At 44.5% G+C, this 24108-nt stretch overlaps 1 protein-coding gene across 34 annotated transcripts in view; it reads right to left on the reverse strand.

Moving 5' to 3' along the window:
* DLG1 (discs large MAGUK scaffold protein 1) overlaps nucleotides 1-24108 on the reverse strand; it is a 428647-nt gene that overhangs the window by 104545 nt on the left and 299994 nt on the right. For all 34 annotated transcript variants that reach the window (XM_043523144.1, XM_037909596.2, XM_037909589.2 and 31 more), the window contains 2 exons: nucleotides 11516-11672; nucleotides 3149-3251 (listed from right to left, as the gene is read on the reverse strand). In XM_043523144.1, the coding sequence (XP_043379079.1) occupies nucleotides 3149-3251; nucleotides 11516-11672 (260 nt within the window). The remainder of the gene's footprint in view (nucleotides 1-3148; nucleotides 3252-11515; nucleotides 11673-24108) is intronic.

Consider the following 24108-nt stretch of genomic DNA (forward strand, 5'->3'; position numbering starts at 1 on the left):
CAGCCCAGAGAGCAGGAGCCATGACGCCCGTCTCATGGACACCGCGGAGGCCACTGATCGTGCGGCCGTGTCCGCAGCATCAGAGGCTGCCTGCAGGGACGCCCTAGCTGCTGCCCTTTCCTCCACTAGCGCTTTGAACTCCTTCCTATTGCGCTCCTGGAGGGAGTCCTCAAACTTGGGCAGGGAGCCCCACAGAATGAATTCGTACCTGCCCAGGAGAGTCTGATGGTTTGCCACTTGTAACTGGGAGCTCGAAGACGAATAAATTTTCCTTCCGAAAGAGTCCAGTCTCTGAGAGTCTTTGTTCTTTGGGGTCGGGGCTGGCTGACCCTGCCATTCCCTGTGGGTGGGTATACAAGTACTCATGCCCTTCAGTGGGTACAAAGTACTTGCGTTCCACCTTTTTAAAGATGGGGGCCAACGAGGCCGGTGTTTGTGTCTATTACGACACAGAATACAAAGTGTACAGTGCTTACTTTATATTATTATTTTGATTACAAATATTTGCACTGTAAAAACAATAAACAAAAGAAATACTATTTTTCAGTTCACCTCATACAAGTACTATAGTGCTATCTCTTTACTGTGAAAGTATAACTTACAAATGTAGATATTTTTGTTTGTTACATAACTGCACTCAAAAACAAAACAATGTAAAAATGTATCCTTCCCCCAAAGCATTAGTGGGTACCTACAGAAGTGGGGTAAGCCTATTCACCTACAGAGATTGCACTAAAATGGGGGGTGATGCTGATTAACTGGAATAGGGCGAATTGCTGGATAGACTAAAATGGCAGCCCAGAATGAAAGCAGTGGATGGAAACCTTACAATCTCCTTAGGCCAGCTGAATGCACACAGTCAGTGCCTCAGATAAGGGTGGCATTTAGACTCCCCACTCCTTTGCAACAAAGTTGAAATATTCAACTTTAAATTGAGCCAGTTGACTCAATGGGGATCAAAGTATGAAACTAAAACAGACTATATATTTACTCCAGGGAGAATTTTGCGCCACTGCGTGCACAGAGAATTCTTGTTTCCTGCAGATTTTTTTTTCCCCTCCACAGAAAATACATTCTGCTGCAGAAGCTCCAGGGGCTGCTGTGGTTACAGAATAGAGGAAGCTGGCTCACTGCTCACCAGCTATAGCAGTCAGGGCCAGGTGAGGAGGCACGGGGGTGTGGGGACAGACAGAGCAGGGCACACAGGGCTGTGTGGGGGGTGTCACATAGACTGGGGTTCAGAAGGGCTAGTTGGGGGGTACAGACTGGAGTGGAGGGTGAATGGGAGTGGGTTGCAGGGACTAGGGTTGCCAGGTGTCTTGTTTTCCACTGAAACGTCTGGTTGAAAAGGGAAACTGGCAGCATCCGGTCAGCACAGCTAACCAGACACTAAAAGTCTGGTTACCTGCAGTAACCGGCCTCCACCACCAGCGTGATGGAGAGCAGCAGCTGCTACTGAACCCTGGAGGAGCAGCTCTGCTTAGCAACTGCTGCTCTTCCCTTCCCTCAGCCTCATGGAGAGAACGGGCTGGCTCCCGGACTTGGCTTCAAAGTAGGTACCGGCAACATCCAGGGTGTGTGTGTGTGTGTGTCCCCGTCCTGTCTGCCCCCACACCCCAGTCCCTCGCTCTGGAGACTCCCCTGCCCCGCTGTGCCCTGATTTCCCCTTCCCAGCCCCTCACTCCAGGGTCTGAGCCTGCTCCTGTGCCCCCATTTCCCCACCCCGGCCCCTCGCTCCTGGGACAGACCTCCCCCATGCTGCTGTGCTCTGACTCCTTGCTTCAGGGACTGACCCTCCTGCCCCATGAATCATAGAATATCAGGGTTGGAAGGGACCTCAGGAGGTCATCTAGTCCAATCCCCTGCTCAAAGCAGGACCAATCCCCAATCAAATCATCCCAGCCAAGGCTTTGTCAAGCCTGACCTTAAAAACTTCCAAGGAAGGAGATTCTACCACCTCCCTAGGTAACGCATTCCAGTGTTTCACCACCCTCTTAGTGAAAAAGTTTTTCCTAATATCCAACCTAAACCTCCCCCACTGCAACTTGAACAGTCCCCATGCTCCAGGGACTGCACCCCCCACTCCACTGTGCCCTGATTTCCCCACCTCAGCCCCTTACACTGGAGACTGACCCCTGCCGTGCCCCGCTTGGGCAGGCTCCACATCAGCCCCTTCCACCCTAGCTCTGCAGGTGGTGGGTGAGTCCCGGAGAATGGAGGAATGAGTGACGGGGGCACGGGTAGGGGTTGGGTGGACCAGATGGGGCAGGACCTCAGAGGAAGGGATCTCTGGGGAAGGGATGGGGTAGGGGTGTTCAGTTTTCAGGGATTAGAAAGTTGGCAACCCTAGCAGGGACACACAGGTACAGGGGGGTGGCTGAGTGGGGGTGCAGTGACACATGACGACGGGGTGGCTGGATGGGGATGGGGATGGCGATGGATGTGCCTGACTGATTGGTAGAGGCTAGGGGTCAGCCAGGTCTGCATGGAGGAGGATCTCCAACTGCTTAACAATCTCTCGCACACCCCTCCACCTCTTCAAAAACCTGTTCCATACTTCTCCCTGCCCACACCCAACAACCCTCCAGGTTCACTCCCAGGCTCCTTCCCAGCAATTTCTTCCCTGTCCCTCAGCTCCTCCATTACCCGACTCCCGTATTTCCCGCACCCCTCAGAAGCAGTGCAAAGGTTTAATCAAACCTTTGCACTGCTTCTGAGGGGTGCGGGAAATACGTTTCTGTATTGTAATTTAAATGAATTATTGCTCAAAGTTCTGTATTAATATGAAGAGTAAGGAATCTATTAGTGAAAAAACATTTTTGAATCTTTTTTAGTTGTCTGTAGTGTTACAATCATTCTTGTTGAACTCGTATTTTGAAATAAATTACCAAAATAATTGAAACTGGCATGATTATATTGTGTTATTTTGACAAAATATGCAGAATTTTAAAATACTGTGCACTGAATTTTTAAATTTTTTGGCACAGAATTCCCTCAGGAGTAATAGATCAATGACAATACATTTATTTCTCTCCTTGCGTCAAAGCAGGTTTAAGTTTTCTTGTAAAAACTTTGACATCCATAGAAAGTTAATTTTTAAAAACTTTATGCTACACAGATGTAATATGAATAGGAAGAATTCTCTTGCCTTCTGGACGGTATTGTGCAACAATGGTTACGGCTTGGCCTGCATTCTTCAAGGCTGCTGCTGCTTGTTCATGGGTTGCAGCTTTAAGGTCTACACCATTTACCTACAAATAAAATGTAAACATCTATTTATCAGAGTAAACAATAATGCTAATTGAAATTTATCACAGAACATTGTTTTAATATACAAGTGGGTGAAAATTCATATGAAGTAAATAGGGCTGTCAAGTGATTAAAAAAATTAATCGTGATTAATTGCACTGTAAAACAATAATAGAATACAATATAATTTAAATATTTTTGGATGTTTTCTACACTTTCAAATATATTGATTTCAAGTTACAACAAAGAATACAAAGTGTACAGTGCTCACTTTATATTTATTTTTGATTACAAGTATTTGCACTGTAAAAAAACAAAAGAAATAGTATTTTTCAATTCACTTTAACTTAGAATGTATAAGTTTCAGACTTTTTAATGGATGAAAACTCAGGTTCCATCCACTGGTATGAATTCAAGTTTGCATTATACTTTTTGAGACTCTTATTCATTTGTTGTTTAGATAGTTCATAATTTGCACATTCTTAATGGCCATAGGATATCAAGACTACAGTGTAACTTTTGGTGCTGCACATATCCCGTGAAGCTGCCAATGTTCTGTAGAAACAACTTGACCGATTTTCATCTATCCTTATATTTCAAAATAGTTAAAAGGCATTAATCTACATTATGAACTAATGACCTCCAAAACTTCAATTTAAACATGAAGTCATTTGACATGCAGTACAAAATACAGTACAACTTTAATAAAGTAGCCAAAGCAGATTTATAAATTATCAGAAAAAAAAATGCTTCAAGCTCTAGATTTTCTATGCCACACTGTAGTAGTCCAAAGGCACTTTTTACAGCTGCTATGACCCCCTTAAAAAAAAAAAGAATATATAATGGAAAAGCTGACCCTAACTTAAGTATATAAGTCCTTCTTTAATTACAATTTTTTACATAACTATCATTTTACAATATAACTGTCCCCTGCAACTAATTCCATAAATGAAGGGTGAATATTAATTTTCAGAGCAAAGGTACAAAAACCTTAGGTCCTTCAATATTAATAAAAAGAAAAGACTTTCAGATTAGAAGAATGTAAAACTTATAAAAAGCAATATATCGTGGTGTCAAAATTAGCAAGGAATTTTAGTTTCTATTTTAGTTACTATATTCCAACCACAATACTAACTTCCCCCAAAATCCTCCCAAGCAAAAAAAAAAATCATCCAAATCATCTCCATTATGTCACCAATGGAATAAAATCAGTCTATATACTCTGCACTAAAACAGTAATTTTTAAATATAAAAAGTAGGGCTGTACATTAATTGCAGTTAACTCACACGATTAACTCAAAAAAATTAACTGCGATTAAAAAAATTAAATGTGATTAATTGCACTGTTAAGAAATAGAATACCAATAGAAATTTATTAAATATTTTTGGATGTTCTTCTACATTTTCAAATATATTGATTTCTATAACAACACAGAATACAAAGTGTACAGTGCTCACTTTATATTATTATTTTGATTACAAATATTTGCACTGTAAAAACAATAAACAAAAGAAATACTATTTTTCAATTCACCTCATTCAAGTACTGTAGTGCTATCTCTTTACTGTGAAAGTGTAACTTACAAATGTAGATAATTTTGTTTGTTACATAACTGCACTCAAAAACAAAACTATGTAAAACTTTAGAGCCTACAAGTCCACTCAGTCCTACTTCTCGTTCAGCCAATTGCTAAGACAAACAAGTTTGTTTACTGCTGCTCACAAACCGGGTAGAATTAGTGGGGGAAGCAAAAGTGGATGGGAATCTGGGAGGCAGTGACCATGAGTTGGTTGAGTTCAGGATCCTGACGCAGGGAAGAAAGGTAAGCAGCAGGATACGGACCCTGGACTTCAGGAAAGCAGACTTTGACTCCCTCAGGGAACAGATGGCCAGGATCCCCTGGGGGACTAACATGAAGGGGAAGGGAGTCCAGGAGAGCTGGCTGTATTTCAAGGAATCCCTGTTGAGGTTACAGGGACAAACCATCCCGATGAGTCGAAAGAATAGTAAATATGGCAGGCGACCAGCTTGGCTTAATGGTGAAATCCTAGCGGATCTTAAACATAAAAAAGAAGCTTACAAGGAGTGGAAGGTTGGACGTATGACCAGGGAAGAGTATAAAAATATTGCTCGGGCATGTAGGAAAGATATCAGGAGGGCCAAATCGCACCTGGAGCTGCAGCTAGCAAGAGATGTCAAGAGTAACAAGAAGGGTTTCTTCAGGTATGTTGGCAACAAGAAGAAAGCCAAGGAAAGTGTGGGCCCCTTACTGAATGAGGGAGGCAACCTAGTGACAGAGGATGTGGAAAAAGCTAATGTACTCAATGCTTTTTTTGCCTCTGTTTTCACTAACAAGGTCAGCTCCCAGACTGCTGTGCTGGGCATCACAAAATGGGGAAGAGATGGCCAGCCCTCTGTAGAGATAGAGGTGGTTAGGGACTATTTAGAAAAGCTGGACGTGCACAAGTCCATGGGGCCGGACGAATTGCATCCGAGAGTGCTGAAGGAATTGGCGGCTGTGATTGCAGAGCCCTTGGCCATTATCTTTGAAAACTCGTGGCGAACGGGGGAAGTCCCGGATGACTGGAAAAAGGCTAATGTAGTGCCCATCTTTAAAAAAGGGAAGAAGGAGGATCCTGGGAACTACAGGCCAGTCAGCCTCACCTCAGTCCCTGGAAAAATCATGGAGCAGGTCCTCAAAGAATCAATCCTGAAGCACTTACATGAGAGGAAAGTGATCCGGAACAGTCAGCATGGATTCACCAAGGGAAGGTCATGCCTGACTAATCTAATCGCCTTTTATGATGAGATTACTGGTTCTGTGGATGAAGGGAAAGCAGTGGATGTATTGTTTCTTGACTTTAGCAAAGCTTTTGACACGGTCTCCCACAGCATTCTTGTCAGCAAGTTAAGGACGTATGGGCTGGATGAATGCACTATAAGGTGGGTAGAAAGCTGGCTAGATTGTCGGGCACAACGGGTAGTGATCAATGGCTCCATGTCTAGTTGGCAGCCGGTGTCAAGTGGAGTGCCCCAGGGGTCGGTCCTGGGGCCCGTTTTGTTCAATATCTTCATAAATGATTTGGAGGATGGTGTGGATTGCACTCTGAGCAAATTTGCGGATGATACTAAACTGGGAGGAGTGGTAGATACGCTGGAGGGGAGGGATAGGATACAGAAGGACCTAGACAAATTGGAGGATTGGGCCAAAAGAAATCTGATGAGGTTCAATAAGGATAAGTGCAGGGTCCTGCACTTAGGACGGAAGAATCCAATGCACCGCTACAGACTAGGGACCGAATGGCTAGGCAGCAGTTCTGCGGAAAAGGACCTAGGGGTGACAGTGGACGAGAAGCTGGATATGAGTCAGCAGTGTGCCCTTGTTGCCAAGAAGGCCAATGGCATTTTGGGATGTATAAGTAGGGGCATAGCGAGCAGATCGAGGGACGTGATCGTTCCCCTCTATTCGACACTGGTGAGGCCTCATCTGGAGTACTGTGTCCAGTTTTGGGCCCCACACTACAAGAAGGATGTGGATAAATTGGAGAGAGTCCAGCGAAGGGCAACAAAAATGATTAGGGGTCTAGAGCACATGACTTATGAGGAGAGGCTGAGGGAGCTGGGATTGTTTAGTCTGCAGAAGAGAAGAATGAGGGGGGATTTGATAGCTGCTTTCAACTACCTGAAAGGGGGTTCCAAAGAGGATGGCTCTAGACTGTTCTCAATGGTAGCAGATGACAGAACGAGGAGTAATGGTCTCAAGTTGCAATGGGGGAGGTTTAGATTGGATATTAGGAAAAACTTTTTCACTAAGAGGGTGGTGAAACACTGGAATGCGTTACCTAGGGAGGTGGTAGAATCTCCTTCCTTAGAGGTTTTTAAGGTCAGGCTTGACAAAGCCCTGGCTGGGATGATTTAACTGGGACTTGGTCCTGCTTTGAGCAGGGGGTTGGACTAGATGACCTTCTGGGGTCCCTTCCAACCCTGATATTCTATGATTCTATGATTTATGGGAGATACTGCTGACTGCTTATTTACAATGTCACCTGAAAGTGAAAACAGGCATTCGCATGGCACTTTTGTAGCTGGTGTTCCAAGGTGTTTAAGTGCCAGATATGCTAAACATTCATATGCCCCTTCATGCTTCCATGCTGATGATGTTTGTTAAAAAAAATAGTGCATTAATTAAATTTGTGACTGAACTCCTTGGGAGAGAATTGTATGCCCCCTGCTCTGTTTTACCTGCATTCTGCCACATATTTCATATTATAGCAGTCTTGGATGATGACCCAGCACACGTTCATTTTAAGAACACTTTCAGAGCAGATTTGACAAAACGCAAAGAACATACCAATGTGAGATTTCTAAGGATAGATACAGCACTCGACCCAAGGTTTAAGAATCTGAAGTGTCTTCCAAAATCTGAGAGGGACAAGGTGTGGACAATGTTTTCAGAAGTCTTAAAAGAGCAACACTCCAGTGCGGAAACTACAGAACCCAAACCACCAAAAAAGAAAATCAACCTTCCTCTGGTGGCATCTGACTCCGATAACGAAAATGAACATGCGTCAGTCCGCACTGTTTTGTACTGTTATCGAGTGGAACTTCTCGTCAGCATGGACGCATGTCTTCTGGAACGGTGATTGAAGCACGAAGGCCCATATGAATCTTTAGCGCATCTGGCACGTAAAAATCTTGCGATGCTGGCTACAATGGTGCCATGCGAAAGCCTGTTCTCACTTTCAGGTGACATTGTAAACAAGATATGGGCAGCATTATCTCCTGCAAATTGTAACCAAACTTGTTTGTCTGAGTGATTGGCTGAAGTAGGACTGAGTGGACCTGTAGGTTCTAAAGTTTTACATTGTTTTATTTTTGAATGCAGTTATTTTTTGTACATAATTCTACATTTGTAAGTTCAACTTTCATTATAAAGAGATTGCACTACAATACTTGTATTACGTTGTAATCAAAAATAAACATAAAATGAGCACAGTACACTTTATATTCTGTGTTCTAATAGAAATCAATATGTTGGAAAATGTAGAAAACAGCCAAAAATATTCAAATAAATGGTATTCTATTATTGTTTAAAAGTACGATTAATTGTGATTAATTTTTTTAATCGCTTGACAGTCCTAAAAAAAGAGACGGTTTGCTAAGTTATCTGGTACCATCAAATGGTACTGCTACACAACGCAGGGGGATCCTGAGAGGAGAGTCGAGGAGGTGTACCGCTTTCCAGTAAGCCACTTTGTTGGGTATATGGAGTGTTTTGACTGTCTTGGAGGTAGCTGTATCCAGCTTTCTTCTGGCAGATGGAACATGATGAATGATATTTGAGGGATGAGGGGTAGGGTGTTCTACTAACAGTTGCAGGATCCATTTTGGGGAGATGCTGCCTATGATCTCCTCAAAGACTGGTTCCAGACTGTGACTGTCATGCTTTCTGGGGCTTCTGCTAGATATCATGTTCATTACATGGCCATTTTTGGAGCACTAGTGCTACGCCTCTCCACCTCTAGAAACAGCCTGTTAAGCAAGCCAGGACTGCTGGGTTGTAAAGATCTGTCCTGCAGTTTGTCATAAGTCTCTGTCTTTCTCTTCTTTCATACTTCTATGGCTCCCATTACTGGAGCCTTACAATCTTTAATGTATCCTCACAACATCCCCACAAGGTAGGGCAGAGCCATTATTCCCATGTTACTGATAGGGAACTAAGGCACTAAAGGTATGTCTCTTACACTAAGCCTGGGTCTGTAGGACCCAGGCGTGTGGACTTTGTGTTTCTAAGCCCGTGCTTGAGCATCCACACTGTATCGTAAACCTGGGTTTATGACTGTTGGATCCTCACAGCTGTGCTAACATGTCCATACTACACTATGCAGGCCTTCTGCTTGATCTGCATCCAAACTGCAAAATGACGGGGCTTGGACGTGAGCCACAGTAGGACTTGGGCTCTGAGCCATCCCACCTAGCAGGGTTCTTGGATCCAGATTATGAGTGCTTGCTGACCAATGTACATCTATACAGGGATAAAACCCCCATGTCATGACCATGACTGGCCCTGTGGTTTGGAGGCCCTCCCACATCACAGGGTTCCACAGCTCAGGCTACTTAAGTGGTTCAGGACTATTTAGAAAAGCTGGATGAGCACAAGTCCATGGGGCCGGATGCGCTGCATCCGAGAGTGCTAAAGGAGTTGGCAGATGTGATTGCAGAGCCATTGGCCATTATCTTTGAAAACTCATGGCGATCGGGGGAAGTCCCGGACGACTGGAAAAAGATTAATGTAGTGCCCATCTTTAAAAAAGGGAAGAAGGAGGATCCTGGGAACTACAGGCCAGTCAGCCTCACCTCAGTCCCTGGAAAAATCATGGAGCAGGTCCTCAAAGAATCAATCCTGAAGCACTTACATGAGAGGAAAGTGATCCGGAACAGTCAGCATGGATTCACCAAGGGCAAGTCATGCCTGACTAATGTAACTGCCTTCTATGACGAGATAACTGGCTCTGTGGATGAGGGGAAAGCAGTGGACGTGTTGTTCCTTGACTTTAGCAAAGCTTTTGACACGGTCTCCCACAGTATTCTTGCCAGCAAGTTAAAGAAGTATGGGCTGGATGAATGGACTATCAGGTGGACAGAAAGTTGGCTAGATTGTCAGGATCAATGGGTAGTGATCAATGGCTCCATGTCTAGTTGGCAGCCCGTATTAAGTGGAGTGCCCCAAGGGTTGGTCCTTGGGCCAGTTTTGTTCAATATCTTCATAAATGATCTGGAGGATGGTGTGGATTGCACCCTCAGCAAGTTTGCAGATGACACTAAACTGGAAGGAGTGGCAGATACGCTGGAGGGTAGCGATAGGATACAGAGGGCCTTAGACAAATTAGAGGATTGGGCCAAAAGAAATCTGATGAGGTTCAACAAGGACAAGTGCAGAGTCCTGCACTTAGGACGGAAGAATCCAATGCACCGCTACAGACTAGGGACCGAATGGCTAGGCAGCAGTTCTGCAGAAAAGGACCTAGGGGTGACAGTGGACAAGAAGCTGGATATGAGTCAACAGTGTGCTGTTGTTGCCAAGAAGGCCAATGGCATTTTGGGCTGTATAAGTAGGGGCATTGCCAGCAGATCGAGGGACGTGATCGTTCCCCTCTAGTCGACACTGGTGAGGCCTCATCTGGAGTACTGTGTCCAGTTTAGGGCCCCACACTACAAGAAGGATGTGGAAAAATTGGAAAGAGTCCAGCGGAGGGCAACAAAAATGATTAGGGGACTGGATCACATGACTTATGAGGAGAGGCTGAGGGAACTGGGATTGTTTAGTCTGCGGAAGAGAAGCATGAGGGGGGATTTGATAACTGCTTTCAACTACCTGAAAGGGGGTTCCAAAGAGGATGGATCTAGACTGTTCTCAGTGGTAGCAGATGACAGAACAAGGAGTAATGGTCTTAAGTTGCAGTAGAGGAGGTTTAGGTTGGATATTAGGAAAAACTTTTTTACTAGGAGGGTGGTGGAACACTGGAATGCGTTACCTAGGGACGAGGTGGAATCTCCTTCCTTAGATATTTTTAAGGTCAGGCTTGACAAAGCCCTGGCTGGGATGATTTAATAGGGGATTGGTCCTGCTTTGAGCAGGGGGTTGGACTAGATGACTTCCTGAGGTCCCTTCCAACCCTGATATTCTATGATTCTATGTCTACACAGAAATTTTTCTACCCCTGGAGCTTGAGCCCCGCAAGCCCAAGTTGTAAGCTGTCTGGGCCAGCTGTAGGTTTTCTATCCCCATGTAGAGATACTGTAGTAACTGCTAAAGATCACACAGGAAGTCTGTGGCAGAGCAGGGAACAATACCCATGCCTCCAACGTCCCAGTTTAGTGCCGTAACCACTGCACCACCCTTCCTCTCTGTACACCCACAGGCAGAGCAGACTTGTGTGGCCTGTACACTTACCCATTTTATTTTTATGAATCCAAAAAATTGATTTTCCCCTAATTTTAAACACAGTAATTTTTTTACAAAAACAGGTGGTATCAGGGTTTGTCAGTTGTGGTGTGCATTACACCACCTCCCCACAGAATGTTTGGCTTTTAAATCAGGTCTCTAAATCAGACAACATGAAGCAGAATACTTACTCCTTTTCCCACATTCTCAAAATTAGTCCAACTAGTTCACTAGGTTCCCTTGTAATGAGCCATATAAGCCATCAAAGTAAAACAGACTAAGAGGAGGAAATACATGTTTTTAAATTTAATGAATCCTACCGAAATTATACGATCTCCTTTCCTGAGCTCGCCACTCAGATCAGCAGGCCCTCCTGCGAGAATGAAAGAGATGAAAATTCCTTCTCCATCTTCCCCTCCCACAATGTTGAAACCAAGTCCTGTTGATCCACGATGTAGTACAACTTTTCTAGGTTCTCTAAAAGACAGAAAGCAATGATGAGATCCTGGTCATTATTCATGAATCAGTGTCAGAGAATCAGTGTAAGGTTTTTTATTAAAACAACCTTTTTAATAAAATAAAAATGTCTGAAGATTGTCAGATAGCACACTCATTTTAAGGAGCCGTGCACATTTTTTTCTTGAATGCTTACGTAAAAATACCCACCTTCTGTTACATGTGTACACTCACATTAGTTTTTACAGTGCAGTGTATAAATCTGTTGACATTCTATTAACTATTTATTAATATACGATATGCATTCTAAATTTAACACAATCCTACACTTCTACTTGGCACTACACTGAGTCACGGATCAGGGCCCCATTGTGCTAGGCACTATACAAACACAACTCCCTGCCTCAAGGAGTTTATAATCTAAGTATAAGACAAAAGCCAGCATGTAGATACAACAAACAGAGAGGGAAGCATACTAGTCATCTTAATAAGCAGAGGGCACTGATGTAATAATTGCAGACTAACAGCCCTATCCCAAGTATAAGCTTAACTGTGGGAAACTGGAACATTTAATACCTTTTTTATCCAATCATCTATAACAAATGTTAATGGGAAAGGCACAAAAGACTGGGCTATGCCAAACAAAAAGGCCTATTGGTATAACTCAGGGACAGTGTTAATGTAAGGGGACCGTTGCCCCCTTATTAACTTTCAGTGGGGTATTTTAGTTGCTAGCTGTCAGTACTAAAAAGGGGGAAGGGTCGATGGAGAATCAGGACCCTGAGACTGACAGCCCCCAGGAACAATGGGGAGAGGCTAATGCTCCAGGTCAGCCTGAATGACAGGGCGGGCAGGCTAATCAGAGGAGGCCAGGGAGGCCCTGTCCTCCGTGTGAGCTGTAATTGCCTGGGTGAGACAGAGTGGGGCCGAGCTAAGGAGAAAGCAGGGGCCCAAGCTAAGCTGGGGAGCAGAGCTGTGCCAGATCCAGAGGGACCAGAAAAGCAGCTCAAAGAGAGCAGACCCTGTCCTGGGAGCAGAGCTGTAGCAACCAGAGCCAGAGGGGCCAGAAAAGCAGCCCAGGAAGCAGCTCAGTGCTGGGAGCAGAGTCACAGAAGCCTGCAGAGCAGACCTGTCTTGGGAGCAGAGCTGTAGCAACCAGAGCCAGAGGGGCCAAAGAAGCAGCCCAGGGAGCTGAAGGCAGAGCAGCAGCAGCAGCCGTGTTGAGACAGAGTGGTGGAGCTGGGGCTGGAGCAGTCCGGAGCTGGGTGTGGTGAGCAGCTGGGGAGGGTGAGGGGGACCCTGGGCAGTGGGCCCAGCACAGGGAGACGCCTCAGCCAAGACTCTCTGCAGGCCACGATTGGATCGTAACCCCGCCAGGGCGGGGGCGACACTGGGAAGAAGGGTCCTTACCACTTAGAGCCTGAGAGCGTGAGGCCACCACCAGAGCAAATGTCCTGGGACTTACAAGGAACAGACTGTGAACTGCCCTGACGTTCCAGAGACACTGTTTGTGATGTTCCCTGCCAGAGAGCGGGTTGATGTGTTTCCTTTAACCTTTCCCATTTTTCCTTATTCTTTTTAAAATTAACTGTTGATTAAATAACTTGCATTTGCTTTAAATTGTATGTAATGGTCAGTGGATCAGAGAAGTGCCCAGTGCAGAGAGTACCTCAGATCCTATCGCTAGCCCACTTCGCCGGGGTGATGCAGAAGCCAGGAAAGTTCCCCACAATAGTGGGACTGTTCCCCCACTTACATTAACATCATGTCTGGTAAATGAGAGGAGTGTGGAACCTGAGATCAATGTACCAAAAGTGGTGTGTTGGACATTAGACATACTGGTGGACTATGAGGGAATGGGCTATTCCACCAATCATTCCCTTTTAGGGTCCTTAAAAAAGAGACTTCAGGAGAAGGATCAAATAAGTTAAGCAGTTGGGCTAGAAGATAGGTGAACTGGAAGGTGCAAGCTTTACCATCTCTTGGGACCCCAGGATGCACCTGTCATTGTCACCTTCACCTTCATAGAATCAATCATAGAATCATAGAATATCAGGGTTGGAAGGGACCCCAGAAGGTCATCTAGTCCAACCCCCTGCTCGAAGCAGGACCAAGTCCCAGTTAAATCATCCCAGCCAGGGCTTTGTCAAGCCTGACCTTAAAAACCTCTAAGGAAGGAGATTCTACCACCTCCCTAGGTAACGCATTCCAGTGTTTCACCACCCTCCTAGTGAAAAAGTTTTTCCTAATATCCAATCTAAACCTCCCCCATTGCAACTTGAGACCATTACTCCTCGTTCTGTCATCTGCTACCATTGAGAACAGTCTAGAGCCATCCTCTTTGGAACCCCCTTTCAGGTAGTTGAAAGCAGCTATCAAATCCCCCCTCATTCTTCTCTTCTGCAGACTAAACAATCCCAGTTCCCTCAGCCTCTCCTCATAAGTCATGTGCTCTAGACCCCTAATCATTTTTGTTGCCCTTCGCTGGACTCTCTCCAATTTATCCACATCCTTCTTGTAGTGTGGGGCCCAAAACTGGACACAGTACTCCAGATGAGGCCTCACCAGTGTCGAATAGAGGGGAACGATCACGTCCCTCGATCTGCTAGCTATGCCCCAACTTATACATCCCAAAATGCCATTGGCCTTCTTGGCAACAAGGGCACACTGCTGACTCATATCCAGCTTCTCGTCCACTGTCACCCCTAGGTCCTTTTCCGCAGAACTGCTGCCTAGCCATTCGGTCCCTAGTCTGTAGCGGTGCATTGGATTCTTCCATCCTAAGTGCAGGACCCTGCACTTATCCTTATTGAACCTCATCAGATTTCTTTTGGCCCAAACCTCCAATTTGTCTAGGTCCTTCTGTATCCTATCCCTCCCCTCCAGCGTATCTACCACTCCTCCCAGTTTAGTATCATCCGCAAATTTGCTGAGAGTGCAATCCACACCATCCTCCAGATCATTTATGAAGATATTGAACAAAACCGGCCCCAGGACCGACCCCTGGGGCACTCCACTTGACACCGGCTGCCAACTAGACATGGAGCCATTGATCACTACCCGTTGAGCCCAACAATCTAGCCAGCTTTCTACCCACCTTATAGTGCATTCATCCAGCCCATACTTCCTTAACTTGCTGACAAGAATACTGTGGGAGACCGTGTCAAAAGCTTTGCTAAAGTCAAGAAACAATACATCCACTGCTTTCCCTTCATCCACAGAACCAGTAATCTCATCATAAAAGGCGATTAGATTAGTCAGGCATGACCTTCCCTTGGTGAATCCATGCTGACTGTTCCGGATCACTTTCCTCTCATGTAAGTGCTTCAGGATTGATTCTTTGAGGACCTGCTCCATGATTTTTCCAGGGACTGAGGTGAGGCTGACTGGCCTGTAGTTCCCAGGATCCTCCTCCTTCCCTTTTTTAAAGATTGGCACTACATTAGCTTTTTTCCAGTCATCCGGGACTTCCCCCGTTCGCCACGAGTTTTCAAGATAATGGCCAAGGGCTCTGCAATCACAGCCGCCAATTCCTTCAGCACTCTCGGATGCAACTCGTCCGGCCCCATGGACTTGTGCATGTCCAGCTTTTCTAAATAGTCCCTAACCACCTCTATCTCCACAGAGGGCTGGTCATCTCTTCCCCATTTTGTGATGCCCAGCGCAGCAGTCTGGGAGCTGACCTTGTTAGTGAAAACAGAGGCAAAAAAAGCATTGAGTACATTAGCTTTTTCCACATCCTCTGTCACTAGGTTGCCTCCCTCATTCAGTAAGGGGCCCACACTTTCCTTGGCTTTCTTCTTGTTGCCAACATACCTGAAGAAACCCTTCTTGTTACTCTTGACAAGCCTCCTTCCTGAGCCTCAGAGATGTCCTGACTAGAACAAGCCAGAAAGAGCGTCCTTAACGACATCAACACCTCCACTGGTTCTGGCTCAATCCCAATCATCACCTGGAATGTGAGATTTAGGTTTCTGCTGTCACCGCTTCTGTCATACATCATTTTCCATCCCCATGTTATTTTTTCTCTTTCCTATTGCTCTTTTCTCTTCTGTGTAGTAAGAGTCTGGCTTAGCTGGCCAAAACTTCACATTTTGTAACACTGCTGAGAACCCGTGGCCTGTGAGGTAGCGAAAAGCAATGTCCTAAACAGCCTGATTCTGTTACAAATTTGCCACATCTTGGAGTGACTGATAAAAGTATGTGCTGTGTCTGTGTTTCTCCAATAGGGAGGATGCAAGTAAATGTCAGCACCAAAGACAGAAGCTGGATTTTGTATTTTTGCTGTTCTTTTCTGTCTCCTTTTGTGTGTGTGTGTGTCTTGTTTTACCTTCAAGAAAGCAAGACTGGACTCTAACAGCAGCAGCAGCTCCAACCAAACTTCTCAGTTAACCTCTCCTTTTCCCCAAAAGAACAGTTATTACCATTTTAATGCCATCTAAAAGACTGCCAAATGTGGGGGGGGGGGGGAGGGAAAAAGGAACAGTATTAAAATGAAAGTCTGAGTTAATATTTTATATTTCAGATGCCTTAACTGTTTTTCCTTCTTTTTCTGGATCTTTAATAAAAGCTTAAAAAAAATGTAATGGTGTTATTTTCATAGGATTAAGCAGGCCAAAGTCTATGTACTTGAAATGAAACCTTTAATTGAGTTTAATCGTTTAGTGCTATACAGTGACATGTCATATTAACACTTTTGACTCTCTGTGCCCATTTATTCCAACAAAATTAACACAACAGAACAGGTTTCAGAGTAGCAGCCGTCTTAGTCTGTATCCGCAAAAAGAACAGGAGTACTTGTGGCACCTTAGAGACGAACAAACTTATTAGAGCATAAGCTTTCGTAGGCTACAGCCCACTTCATCGGATGCATAGAATGGAACATATAGTAAGAAGATATATTTGTATACTTACAGAGAAGGTGGAAGTTGCCATGCAAACTGTAAGAGGCTAATGAATTAAGATGAACTATTATCAGCAGGAGAAAAAAACTTTCGTAGTGATAATCAAGATGGCCCATTTAGACAGTTGACAAGAAGGTGTGAGGCTAAACAGGACAGTCTCTACGCAAAAGAATAAATGGACACAAATCTGACATCAGGAATCACAACATTCAAAAACTGGTAGGAGAACACTTCAACCTCTCTGGCCACTCAGTAGAAGATTTAAGGGTGGCAATTTTGTAACAGAAAATCTTCAAAAACAGACTCCAATGAGAAACTGCTGAGCTTGATTTAATATGCAAACTAGATATCATTAACTTGATAACAGAGACTGTGAGTGGCTGGGTCATTACACATATTGAATCTATTTCCCTATGTTAAGTATCATAGAATCATAGAATATCAGAGTTGGAAGGGACCTCTGGAGGTCATCTAGTCCAGCCCCCTGCCCAGAGCAGGACCAATCCCCAACTAAATCATCCCAGCCAGGGCTTTGTCAAGCCTGACCTTAAAAACTTCCAAGGAAGGGGATTCCACCACCTCCCTAGGTAACGCATTCCAGTGTTTCACCACCCTCCTTGTAAAAATGTTTTTCCTAACATCCAACCTCCCCCACTGCAACTTGAGACCATTACTCCTTGTCCTGTCATCTGCTATCACTGAGAATAGTCTAGATCCATCCTCTTTGGATCCACCTTTCAGGTAGTTAAAAGCAGCTATCAAATCCCCCCTCATTCTTCTCTTCTGCAGACTAAACAATCCCAGTTCCCTCAGCCTCTCCTCATAAGTCATGTGTTCCAGACCCCTAATCATTTTTGTTGCCCTTTGCTGGACTCTCTCCAATTTTTCCACATCCTTCTTGTAGTCTGGGGCACAAAACTGGACACAGTACTCCAGATGAGGCCTCACCAATGTCGACTAGAGGGGAACGATCACGTCCCTCGATCTTCTGGCAACGCCCCTACTTATACATCCCAAAATGCCATTGGCCTTCTTGGCACCAAGGGCACACTGTTGACTCATATCCAGCTTCTCGTCCACTGTCACCCGTAGGTCCTTTTCTGCAGAACTGCTGCCTAGCCATTTGGTCCCTTGTCTGTAGCGGTGCATTGGATTCTTCCATCCTAAGTGCAGGACCCTGCACTTATCCTTATTGAACCTCATCAGATTTCTTTTGGCCCAATCCTCTAATTTGTCTACGGCCCTCTGTATCCTATCCCTACTCCTCCCAGTTTACTGTCATCCGCAAACTTGCTGAAGGTGCAATCCACACCATCCTCCAGATCATTAATGAAGATATTGAACAAAACCGGCCCGAGGACCGACCCTTAGGGGACTCCGCTAGATACTGGCTCCAAACTAGACATGGAGCCATTGATCGCTACCCGTTGAGCCTGACAATCTAGCCAACTTTCTACCCACCTTGTAGTGCATCTATCCAGCCCATACTTCTTTAACTTGCTGACAAGAATACTGTGGGAGACCGTGTCAAAAGCTTTGCTAAAGTCAAGAAATAACACGTCCACTGCTTTCCCTTCATCCACAGAACCAGTTATCTCATCACAGAAGGCAATTAGATTAGTCAGGCATGACTTTCCCTCACACCTTCTTGTCAACTGTCTAAATGGGCCATCTTGATTGTCACTACAAAAGTTTTTTTCTCCTGCTGATAATAGCTCATCTTAATTCATTAGCCTCTTACAGTTCGTATGGCAACTTCCACCTTCTCTGTGGGTATTGTGACGAAGTTCCTCCTCTGCCTTGGTGGGTCTTGCGCTTATTGGCGGATTTGCTCGCCTTGAAGCTTCATGGCAGCCCTCAGCTTGGCCATTTCTCTGAACCCACAGTCCAGGTCGACTCCTCCTGTGTCTGACCAGGAGTTGGGAGGTTTGGGGGGAACCCGGGCATGCCCTCTACTCTGGGTTCCAGCCCTGTGGAATGCAGCTGTCTAGAGTGCCTCCTGGAACAGCTGTGTGACAGCTACAACTCCCTGGGATTCTTCCCCATGGCCTCCTCCTAACACCTTCTTTATTCTCACCATAGGACCTTCCTCCTGGTGTCTGATAATACTTGTACTCCTCAGTCCTCCAACAGTCCACGTTCTCACTCTCAGCTCCGAGTGCCTCTTGCTCCCCGCTCCTCAGACGCGCACCACAAACTGAAGTGAGCTCCTTTTTAAACCCAGGTGCCCTGATTAGCCTGCCTTAATTGATTCTAACAGCTTCTTGATTGGCTGCAGGTGTTCTAATCAGCCTGTCTGTCTTAATTGTCTCCAGAAGGTTCCTGATTCTTCAGGAACCTTCCCTGTTACCTTACTGAGGGAAAAGGGACCTACTTAACCTGGGGCTAATATATCTGCTTTCTATTACTCTCCTTTAACCATATGGCCCGACTCTGTCACAGTGTGTGTGTGTGTGTATATATATATATATATATATATATATATATATATATATATATTCTCTTACTATATGTTCCATTCTATGCATCCTATGAAGTGGGCTGTGAGAGTGATGGGTCGTCCTTCAGGATAGGTTGTAGATACCCTTCTGGCTCTGTCAATCTGTTTCTCCATAGTGTCCAGGAAGTGGATCTCTTGTGTGGATTGGTCCAGGCTGAGGTTGATGGTGGGATTGGAAACTGGTGGCTGAACTTTGTGACTTTGTCCTTACCCACAACTATTTTACATTTGCGGACAATGTATACCTTCAAATCAGCGGCACTGCTATGGGTACCCGCATGGCCCCACAGTATGCCAACATTTTTATGGCTGACTGAGAACAACGCTTCCTCAGCTCTCGTCCCCTAATGCCCCTACTCTACTTGTGCTACACTGATGACATCTTCATCATCTGGACCCATGAAAAAGAAGCCCTTGAGGAATTCCACCATGATTTCAACAATTTCCATCCCACCATTAACCTCAGTCTGGACCAGTCCACACAAGAGATCCACTTCCTGGACACTATGGTGTTAATAAGCGATGGTCACATAAACACCACCCTATACCGGAAACCTACTGACCGCTATTCCTACCTACATGCCTCCAGCTTTCATCCAGACCACAGCACACGATCCGTTGTCTACAGCCAAGCTCTACGATACAACCGCATGTGCTCCAACCCCTCAGACACAGACAAACAAGATCTCTATCAAGCATTCTTACAACTACAATACCCACCTGCGGAAGTGAAGAAACAGACTGACAGAGCCAGAAGAGTATCCAGAAGTCACCTACTATTGAACAGGCCCAACAAAGAAAATAACATAACGCCACTAGCCGTCACCTTCAGCCCCCAACTAAAACCTCTCCAACGCATCATCAAGGATCTACAACCTATCCTGAAGCATGACCCATCACTCTCACAGATCTTGGGAGACAGGCCAGTCTTTGCTTACAGACAGCCCCCCAACCTGAAGCAAATACTCACCAGCAACCACACACCACACAACAGAACCACTAACCCAGGAACCTATCCTTGCAACAAAGCCCGTTGCCAGCTGTGTCCACATATCTATTCAGGGGACACCATCATAGGGCCTAATCACATCAGCCACACTTATCAGAGGCTCGTTCACCTGCACATCATGATATATGCCATCATGTGCCAGCAATGCCCCTCTGCCATGTACATTGGTCAAACTGGACAGTCTCTATGTAAAAGAATAAATGGACACAAATCAGACATCAAGAATTATAACATTAAAAAACCAGTTGGAGAACACTTCAATCTCTTTGGTCACTCGATTACAGACCTAAAAGTTGCAATTCTTCAACAAAAAAACTTCAAACAGACTCCAACGAGAGACTGCTGAATTGGAATTAATTTGCAAACTGGATACAATTAACTTAGGCTTGAATAGAGACTGGGAGTGGATGGGTCATTACACAAAGTAAAAACTATTTCCCCTTGTTTATTCCCCCTCCATCCCCCACTGTTCCTCAGATGTTCTTGTCAACTGCTGGAAATGGCCCACCTTGATTATCACTACAAAAGGTCTCCCCCCGCCACCCTCCCCGGTAATAGCTCACCTTAAGTGATCACTCTCCTTACAGTGTGTATGGTAACACCCATTGTTTCATGTTCTCTATGTATATAAATCTCCCCACTGTATTTTCCACTGAATGCATCCGATGAAGTGAGCTGTAGCTCACGAAAGCTTATGCTCAAATAAATTTGTTAGGCTCTGAGGTGCCACAAGTACTCCTTTTCTTTTTATAAACTATGTTGTAAATAGTAAGTACTAATTATATACCTCTCCTGTTTCGCTAAATGTCAACCAATATCCATTTCTTTCTTTTTGCTGAAGATGACTCAGCTGATCTGTTCAGTATTCATGAAGCGGCATGAAGGACTGTGGGAATTTTTAAAAAATTGTGCAAAAATATGATGGGATGGACATGAGGGGACTGTGGGAATTTGACCCCAATTCTCCCACAATTTCCTGAGAGAAGTGCTAGTATCCCCCAACACACTGCAAAATATATCCCAGAAGGCAATGTGCTGGACAGTGGTGCAGGGTACACTGAGATGCCTACATAATGCAGCGTGTCTTTTGCTGTGAGAATGCTTTGCACTGGCAAAGGCAGCCAAGTACGCACACACTATAGCGAAACTGCAACATCAGCAGCTGAATGCCAGCACAAATACTACTAGCAAAACTCTCTACTGTAGTCATGGTCTTAGTCTTACTGCTGCCAGTGGATACAGTAGCAAGGCAATGAAGAATTTCAGTAGAAGACAAGGAATTTAAGAATAGGTGAGAAACACCTGTCAGGGATGGTCTAGGTATACTTGGTCCAGCTCAGCGTATGGGGCCAGACTAGATGACCTCTGGAAGTCCCTTCCATCCCTGCAGTTCTATGATAGTATGAATTTTCTAATATTTAAGTGGAAAAATTCTGCACTACATTCAAATGATCACTAGAGTGCACTAAATAACTAGTCTCTAAACATTTCTGTGTCTTTGTAGAGTTCCGTTGAAATGATGAGCCAAAACAAGCTGTATTTTTCTATGTCGAGGTTCTTGTCTCCTGTTTTTCAGTATCTTTCCAGGATTCTCGATCTGTAAAATACATACTTTCTCCTTGCCTAGACCCCTGTACCGACTCATTGTTGAGCCACCAGACTCCTCTCCACCACTCACCTTCAATCAGATTCCTGCCTCTGTAGAGAACTCTCTTGTTGGGATTACAAAGGCATACTGAGTAGGTACCACAAAGTTGAATGTGGCTTTGTATGCAGCTCCTACTTGTGTTTCACTTATCTAAATCCCTCTCTGTAGGAGCTCCATATGACTTTGTGAATCCTTGATTTTTGGCCTAGGCAAAATGCTGGAGTAAGATTCTTAAAAAAGTATGTCTTCTCATTAAGCAAACCCAAGTAAGAAAGAGAACTTTATTTTTTCCTAGCTTTTAGTGGTGAAGAGAAGAAAGTAGGTCTTCAGTATGATTCTATTTTAGGGATTTATAAAGGCAACCATTACTTTGGACTCTAAGTGCTGGTTCACTAGGAGGACAAATGTATAGAGAAACATGGACAAATATCAAACACGATCTGCAGGTTAGGTATGGTATCAAAAGAGGGGTGGTAGTGTTAAGCCTGCTACCTACAATTCGGGACTGTTTGATAAATCAGAAATCCACAAAGGTTTGCTATTGTCAATTTTGCTCTTTGTATAAGAAGTTCTGAACCTGAGCGTATGTAGGTACTTTAGAGAGAAATGGAAGGAATGGCTATAGGCCATATACATTTTTATTATCCATAGCATACATGTATGTAGAATACAATATCAAAAGCTACAAACTACTCCCTACAGGAACATACTTCACAATACAGGACTGATTCAGAGCCATATAGAAAAGCCTCCTTTATATGCCAACCAGTTAACAAGATTTTACAACTGTCAAAAGTTAATCAGCTAACTGTTTCATAGTGACATCACTGAACACTACTGTATGCCTTTACCTACACATTACTCCTACTTTTCATTCCTGCTTCTTCATACATTTAAGGACAGCAATAATGGCATTTATCTTTGAACCAGACTAGATGGAGGCTTGTTCAACATCGCAAGGTTTAGAGCGAAAATCAAGATGAAAGAGCTGGTTCTGAGTGTTTTCCTGTTTGTGGGTGATGTGGCCTTAGTTGCCCATAGCTAATCTTCCCTGCAAAATCTCTTGGGTAGATTTTCTGCATCATGCAAGAGCTTTGGGTTGAGAATTAGTTTCAAGAAGACTGTGATCATGTACCAAGGGGCAGAAGAACCAGTCTCTGACGTCACTCTGGAGGGTAAATCTCTTGGTGTCATCGACAGCTTCGGCTACTTGGGTTCTACGATTAGCAGGAATCTTGACCTTCAGACTAAACCGACTCACAGAATCGGAAAAGCAGCTTAAGAATTTGGGGCTATTACAAAGATGTGCATGGAATAACAGCAAACTATCGACTAAGGTGAAGATGTGAATCTGCGAGACTTTTGTGCTGTCATCCCTGCTTTATGGTTCAGAAACATGGACTACATATGCTAGGTGCATCAGGAGACTGAATAGCTTCCACATGAGATTCATAGATACTAAGGTCAGAAGGGACCATTATGATCATCTAGTCTGACCTCCTGCACAATGCAGGCCACAGAATTTCACCCACCCACTCCTGCGAAAAACCTCTCACCTATGTCTGAGCTACTGAAGTCCTCAAATCGTGGTTTAAAGACTTCAAGGAGCAGAGAATCCTCCAGCAAGTGACCCGTGCCCCATGCTACAGAGGAAGGCGAAAAACCTCCAGGGCCTCTTCCAATCTGCCCTGGAGGAAAATTCCCTCCCAACCCCAAATATGGCGATCAGCTAAACCCTGAGCATATGGGTAAGTTTCACCAGCCAGATACTACAGAAAATGCCTGAGTAAGAGTCTGAAAATAAAGTGGAAAGACAAAATACCAAACACAGAGGTGCTGGAGTGCGCAGGACGAACACAGTTAGAAACCACTATCAAGAAGAGCAGGTTGTAATGGCTCAGTCATGTCAGCAGAATGGGAGGAGACCATATGCTCAAGAATATTTTGTACAGTGAGATTCGAGACGATTCTAGAAAGTGGGGTTGCCCTTTATTGTACCACCACAAAATGTGCAAAAATGATATGAAGTCATTCAGTGTCAATACAGAAAGCTGAGAGGAGCGCGCAGAATCCTGTCCAATTTGGAGGGAATATCTGGCGCTGGGTGCAGCTCAACATGAAGTGGCTTTAATCCAGAGGACTGGAGCAAAGCAAGAAAGCAGCGTGCTGTAATCTTGGACTATAACTCAGACAACATATAGATCTGTGAAATTTTTAACAAGCTATGTCGCTCTTGAATTGGGCTCGTCAGCCATAAGCGGATTCATCAGGCACCTGATTAGGCCTCTTACATGTATATCATGGTCCAGTTTGGATCAATGGTTGCCAATGACCCTCCTACTTTTAAATAAATATATGTTTTCATTTTCAAAGTATGATCTGATGTAACAATTTTA

Source organism: Chelonia mydas, chromosome 9 (genome assembly GCF_015237465.2).
Source record: "Chelonia mydas isolate rCheMyd1 chromosome 9, rCheMyd1.pri.v2, whole genome shotgun sequence".
Taxonomy (NCBI): domain Eukaryota; kingdom Metazoa; phylum Chordata; order Testudines; family Cheloniidae; genus Chelonia; species Chelonia mydas.